The sequence below is a fragment of the Channa argus genome, chromosome 7 (assembly GCF_033026475.1).
Source record: "Channa argus isolate prfri chromosome 7, Channa argus male v1.0, whole genome shotgun sequence".
Lineage (NCBI taxonomy): Eukaryota > Metazoa > Chordata > Actinopteri > Anabantiformes > Channidae > Channa > Channa argus.
The window spans coordinates 10,624,539-10,631,270 of NC_090203.1; the positions used below are offsets into that span (position 1 = coordinate 10,624,539).

The 6,732-nt window shown below is 39.5% G+C and overlaps 1 protein-coding gene across 1 annotated transcript; it reads right to left on the minus strand.

Moving 5' to 3' along the window:
- Positions 1–798: 798 nt before the first annotated feature.
- sbk3 (SH3 domain binding kinase family, member 3) lies at positions 799–5,154 on the minus strand. The gene is made up of 4 exons (XM_067511722.1): positions 4,700–5,154; positions 3,496–3,643; positions 2,775–2,977; positions 799–2,029 (listed from the first exon to the last, which is right to left on the minus strand). Exons 1-4 carry the CDS (start codon positions 4,703–4,705, stop codon positions 1,247–1,249), a joined length of 1,140 nt encoding a protein of 379 aa, XP_067367823.1. The 5' UTR covers positions 4,706–5,154; the 3' UTR covers positions 799–1,246.
- Positions 5,155–6,732: the final 1,578 nt, after the last annotated feature.

Sequence of the window (6,732 nt, forward strand, 5' to 3'; positions counted from 1 at the left end):
AAAATGCAGTGGCAAAAAAGGCAAAAAAAGTATGGAGCTCATTCAGCTTTTCCCATGACACCAGGAATCCACTGTGCAATGAAGTTGCTTTACCGTCAATACATCAGTGAACCAATGAATAAAGTAGCCAATACAACATAACTGTAATAACTTCAACTATTTTATCAGCAAAATTATTTATACAGGAACCAAGGATGAATATCATGTCTCTCCTGCTGCAGGTTTGCATCACACAAAACTGGAAGAAGGCCATGCTGGTATCACTATCAGGTTGTATTGTTGAGTCCAATTTTAGAATTGTCTCCTCTGATCTACAGCACCTGTTGCTTTGCTGGATCAAAGGTGGCATTTCTTTTTTACTACACTACCTTTTTATTTGTTTTTAGTCAAATATTATGTATAAATAATGGAATACCTTTTACTTATTATGTAGTTGTTTACTTTTCCACATAGTATAACCCATAAATATGGGGTTTTGTGCATTCTGATAAATCTTTAATGAAGAAACAATGGTTTTTCGTTACATAGGTTTTGACATTTGCAAATGTTCCTTTGCTACATTTGCTGGGGCTGAGGGTTTTGTGTCTTCCTCTGTAATCAAAGTTCTAAATAAAAGCGATGCTAGAAGAGCAAACACAGTAGTGTACACCACATGATTATCTGGCCTTTATAATCTTTAATGCTAAATGCAAGAAACATCAGATCCTCCTCCAGATGATTCCGCCAGGTTGAATTTCAATGACTCTGAATGAGTGGACGGACAATGAGGTGTGTTGTTACAACAGACAATAAACTGTGTCATTTAAAAGTGCCATTCAATAAAATCATACTGTAAAACACAATTCAACACAAATTTGTTGCACTTTGAATAAAATCATCTTGACTTGATTTAATATGTTTGTAAATGTCATGAGAAATTATTAACAAAAGGACAACTCCCACACATATTTTACAAGATATATGATATTCTTATGTTTTCAGACAAACAAATGTTTTTTTTAACTAATCTATAGACTTTTCATTAAGAAACACATATATACAAACGTTCACAAGCATTGGAATTTATGCAGTTATGCAATGCAACAATGAAAGTGAGTAAAGATGCTTAAAAAATACTTAACATTTAGGAAAATAAAGCTCCTTGTCATGTATATATTTGTGAAAAAAACTATATTAATACACAAAATACAATATTGTATTTATTTCACAAAGATAGTATTAAAAAACATCTTAAAAAGAACAAAGCCTATCTCTCCCTTCTTCCCTCCCTCACCAGCTCTTCTTCCACCCCTCCACCTTCTCTTATTTTTCTGGCCTCCTTCTCAGCCTCCACTGCTTTCTTCTTCTCCTCTCTTTCTGTCGCTTTCAGCCACGGCCCTCCCAGGTAGCTCAGGATCTCCTCAGGGCTTCCTCTATGTTTGGGCTCAGGGTGGAGGAGTTCCTTGAAAAGAGTCATTACTAGTGGGGTGAGGCCCCCAAACTGTGAAGGAGGAGGGTTGTCTCTTTGTTTCTTCTGCATGACTGTGTCACTGTCAGTGTCCTCATCTCCCTCCCACTCAATATGTCTGATCTTCTCTTTTTCAGCCTCATGGTCAAACCACTCCTTGTATCTACGGTAGCCACAGTCATCATGAGTGCTCTCCTCCCATGGGAAGCAGCCAGTTAGTAGGCAATAGATGAGTATACCAAGGGCCCAGCTGTCAATACTGGGTTCCACTGTTATCCAAATATCCTCCACCTCCTCTTTAGTGTCCTCACACTGCATCTTCTCCACCCTCTTCTCAGCTTCCTTTGCAGGTTCCACCTCAGGAGTGCAGAAGGGTGACTCGTACCAGACAGCTCGAACAGTCGAGCCGATGGCGCGAGCGAGGCCAAAGTCACCTAGTTTGACCCAGCGACAGGAACTGTCACACAGAAAGATATTCTCAGGTTTGATGTCACGGTGGACGAAGCCCAGAGAGTGAAGATGTGTAACGGCACCACTCAGCTGGGACATCACCCTCTGAACACACTCTTCATCCACCCCTACCTAAAACAGGGGTTGTTTGGATCAGACGTCGCATAACATCGAAAAACAAACTCATTGTAACTTTGTACAGCTTTCAGAACAGTGCATTCAGGTTAGAGCACCACATTGTTGGCACAGCGACAAACAAAAACTGCGTCATCACATTGGTTAGTTATGCTCTTGGCAACCGCTGCTTTAATTCATGTACTCTACTCTCTCTTCATTCAGTGAGAGCCCTTACTCTTATCAGTACATTATGTTACTGGCAGTGAGGTGGGAGCTGTCATCAAGCACATCTCAAGTTTTTGCTGACAGAAATGAAAGCACAAAAGGACAGTTACACTTTCCATTAAATGGTGAGTGAGAAAGCTATAGTGCGGACATTGCTGTATCTTGTGTTTTTAAATGTACACTTTTATACTGCTCCCTGGATTGTGTTGTTCACATACATTTTTTATTAAAAGAAGTGTTACAAATCTTAATGCAAAAACAACACATGGTTAAATGTTGATAGGACCTCCGGGTTCTTTTTTTCAATCATTGTCGTTGTTTATGAAAGTGCTCTGAGTCTCTAGCAACAAGGGTCCAAAAATTGTAATATGGTGCCATTATGTTTCTTTAAATCATATTTGCTGTAGCAACCCAGTCTTAGACTCATGCAAGCTCTTGCCAAGAGAAACCCGCCTTTATATTTAATTTGACACATGCACACACTGCATGCAAAACATTAAATACACAGTCCATGGTATAAACCCTTCAGACTGACCTCTGACACTATTACATTGTAGAGGTCACCGTAGAGACCAGCTTGCTGGGCAAACACGTAGGAGGATGGTGTGGAAAAGAAGATGCCAAGAGCCCGAGTAAGAGAAGGATGAGTGCAGTAGGAAAGAGAGAGATTGTATTCACGCAGGAAAGAGGAGAGTGAAGTAGACTGACGAGGGAAGAACTTCAGAGCCATAGGAGTTCCTGGGAGAAATAAAGTGAGATGAAAGATGTTCAATAGTGCAACGTCTAATTGGCTCTTGTCAGATTCTGTGGGGAAAAAAACTGTCTGCACTGAGGGAATGTGAGTGTTGTTCATCACTGACAGTGTAAACACATTTAACTTCCCCTTTGGGGCGTTTCTGTTTCACATCTATACCCCAGTTGCAGCAATTCAATACCAGAGAATGTCCCAAAGCACTTCATTACAGCAACAGAAGCACAGAAGGTTAATTGAACTCCATCAGATGAGTCTTCACATTACTCCAGCGCTGACTCCACACAACATATTTGCTTCTTCATTAGAAGGAAACATGAACCTGAGATAAAAGTGCTGCAGTGGAGTTGCACTTTTCCAACTATTTCCATTTAGGCAGTGTGAGCTTTAAAGTGTGATTAAAACTCACTAAATAAATAAAGCAGCATTAGGAAAGTTAAACAGAATATTCCCATTCTTACAGGCTCAGCCCCCACTGACCTTTAACCTCGGGGTTTGCACTAACCTCTCTTTCTGTGTACAACCAACATGACTTTTCCGTAGGATCCCTCTCCCAACAGCTTGATCACCTGGAAGTGTTCGGATACTTTGAGATTGGTCATGGACTGCGCCGACAGAAAAGCTAGCTCGTCAAGCTCCTGAGCCGCTGTAGACTGAAGAGCACAAATACACAAATCCATATTCAGTGTCTACAGATGATGACTGTTTCAGTGCCATCAAGAGAAGGGAGCTCATGTCTAAAGTACGTGCCCAACTCATTTGTGAGTTGCTGCTTGACAAACAAACAGATCTGATGTGCAGCCAAAAATAAAACCGCAGGTTTAAGCCGGTCTGTGGGTACTGTTTAGAACAGATGTTAAGACATCTCTATTTTAAACAGAGCCAATGATAACCTGCTTGAAGATTAACTGTATATTGATTGATGGTGATCTGACAGATTCCACTAACTAACACTGAATTGAACTGAACAGAAGTCAGCTAGGTCTCAGTCGGGACATAATGTTTCTACAAAAACATGATGTATCAACTTATATTCATACAGATAGGACTGGTAACACAGGAAAATAGACTATAATATTCACCTATGACTTTTTACATAAAGCACAGTAATACATTACTGAGTAAAAATCTTACTATGGTTTCATTCACAGAGTTGTTAACATGAATTATTGTTATATCATTATTCAGCTTGGCTGCTGCTCTTCCATTCATGCTGAAAGGAAATTAATATACATTTTATCATCAACATTTAGGTTTGTATTTAGTGAGTCTGGCACAAAACTCGTCAGAGATGCATTTAAACAATTGTTGAATGAGAAGCATCCCACATTTGCTATATCCTTGTAATCTGAGGTAATCATTAATTAAACTTGTATTAGTTAATGTTCATTTGATTACAGCAGCAAATTATATCCTCCCGATCCAATGTCATTAACACATTTGAAGTCTAGTATAAACGCTCAACATTACAAGCTGAAAGTCCTTTTATTGCATTTTCTCTAAAACCTTAGGTGCAAGACAGAAGTTTTGCATTAAAAAGCCACTAATACATTCATGACTTTCCTGAATGTCATCTGATTGTAAACCACAGCAAAGACAAAATTGTAATGTCACATACAAAACCTTCAACTTGTTTTGCAGAGCACTCCATAAGGCTTCAAGTTTGCATGAAAAGGTGTGATGCTGGATTTAGCTAGAGCAATACTTACTCTCATTTTCTGTTCAGTTGGTTGATCTCTGTTCACTTTGTCTTCAATCTAGTTGTACGCTGGAGACGTTTGAAGCTAGACTGATCATTAAACTGGACATGAAGCTGATAATTTTGCCTTTGCACCGTGGTTCCATGCAGTGCGACAACAATTATATAGTGGAGGGTAATAGATGTTTACTGGAGACCTGGATATTGACTGTGTGCTTCTCCCCAGGAGACACACATGCTGAACTCTCTCCCTCTCTTTTCCTACTCCTGTGCCAACTCCCTCTCCCTGCCTCTTGCCTGTTAGGTTGGCAAAAATGCGTGAACCAGTTACAAGCTATTTCAAACCTCTCTCTCACTCCCCAAGTGCCCCCTCTTTCTCCACAGCGGTGTTAATATTCCACCGTTTCCAAACTGTCATTCAGCCTGGCCACATTATCCCATCTCTCTCCTGCCTTCCCTCGCTTCAGCTGTCATTCACTTCGTGCCCAAATACATAAGTCCCCTCTCCTCCTCCCCCTTGTCTTTCCATGTCTCTTTCTCACCTTCTCAGCCAGCCTGAGTCAGTGAATTCCCCCCACTGTGTAGGATTCCTCATTTAATCAACAGGTATGCTGGAATGATTGGAATAGGCCAACAAGCTGTATTTATGATCCCTGCATCTTACTGGGATTACAGGGTACAGTTAAGCATGCCACATGCTGTCCCTTTTATTGTTGAATATCACACTTCTTACTCATGTATGCCCTTCTTTCTTCTCTACTTATTCAAGAGGCTAAACAACATTGCTTCAAATATATCAGTTCTGTTTCATTTTCTCATGAAATCATCTGTTTTTTAATCATTACAAGACAAACTTTCCCCCGGCGTCCTAACATTTGCCCTCTTTTCTAATAAAATGCAGCTCCCTTTAATTCTTTCCAAGACCATATTATCACCTATCATCACATACTGAGATACCTAACAGCTGAATCTTTGCCTTACTAAGCAGCTTCATCCTGTACTTTGCTGTCTAAATACCAGCTCTGTTTCCTACTTATCACCAGGGGCAGGTCAGACCATTTCTCTCGCTCACAGGGATTTGATAACCTCCTCCTGTTTCTGTCCAGTCAGATTTCCCCTGGTACTACATACTACAGAATATCATTGTTACTGTCTAGGGTGTGTGTTATGTAACACAAACACTAGCTGCTATCACAACGGCCAGTCCCTGCTCAGATTACCACAACTCCTATGTTGTGTCCAGCCATGACCAATATGTTCTCCCATGTTTGTGATTGTACCATAGGGTCGCTTGGCCCCTGCTGTGACAACCAGCTCCAACACACCACCCAAAAACTTAAACCCTTTCAGTGAGTTGATGACAAGAAACTGTTGCTATCATTGACAAATATGGTCTATAAATACCACATATACACGCTACACATGCAGAGGCTCACAAACATTACTTGCCCATAAATGTAATCCATTTCAAGGATGGATGGATTACTGAACAAGCCGAAGTGAACAGGCACTGGCCCAGGGGTCGGTTCATATATCTTGTTTGAAATAACTCAGATAAAAGCCTTCAAATAACCACAAAGAGATGCACAATGACTTCAAAATGCAAAATTAGCCAAATGAATAAGCAGGGATGTGATATGATAGGCATTAAATGATAAAAACAGATACAAAAATACCAAAATGAATTAGCAAAATGTCCAAAAACAAGTATAAAAACACATTAATACCTTTTGTGAATGTGATGCTGTTGACAACATAAATATTTGTGTCTTATAAATAAGATTTCTGTAGAAATCCAAAACTTTCTAGGTCCTGTCATCAGGTTTTAGTATATACTGTATTAAGTATATATTTAAGAGCTTTACTCGAAAAATCATCCAACAATTAATGTTTTTCTATTTTTAAAATGTGTCCTTTAGTTAGTAGCAATAAAAAAGCAAAAGTTAGAGGCTGCAAACCAGTTTTAAAGGTGGAGGTGATTTACTCAATTAAATTATCTTAAAAGTGTAACTACAATACTTCAGTAAATGTACTTAGTTACTC

Bases quoted from the DNA above. Each gene is read 5' to 3' on its own strand.
- sbk3 (XM_067511722.1), bottom strand. The intron at 2,978-3,495 runs GTTAGTGCAAAC...TATTTCTCCCAG, and splicing joins GGTTGTACACAGAAAGAGAG to GAACTCCTATGGCTCTGAAG. The intron at 2,030-2,774 runs GTCAGTCTGAAG...CCCCTGTTTTAG, and splicing joins ACAATGTAATAGTGTCAGAG to GTAGGGGTGGATGAAGAGTG.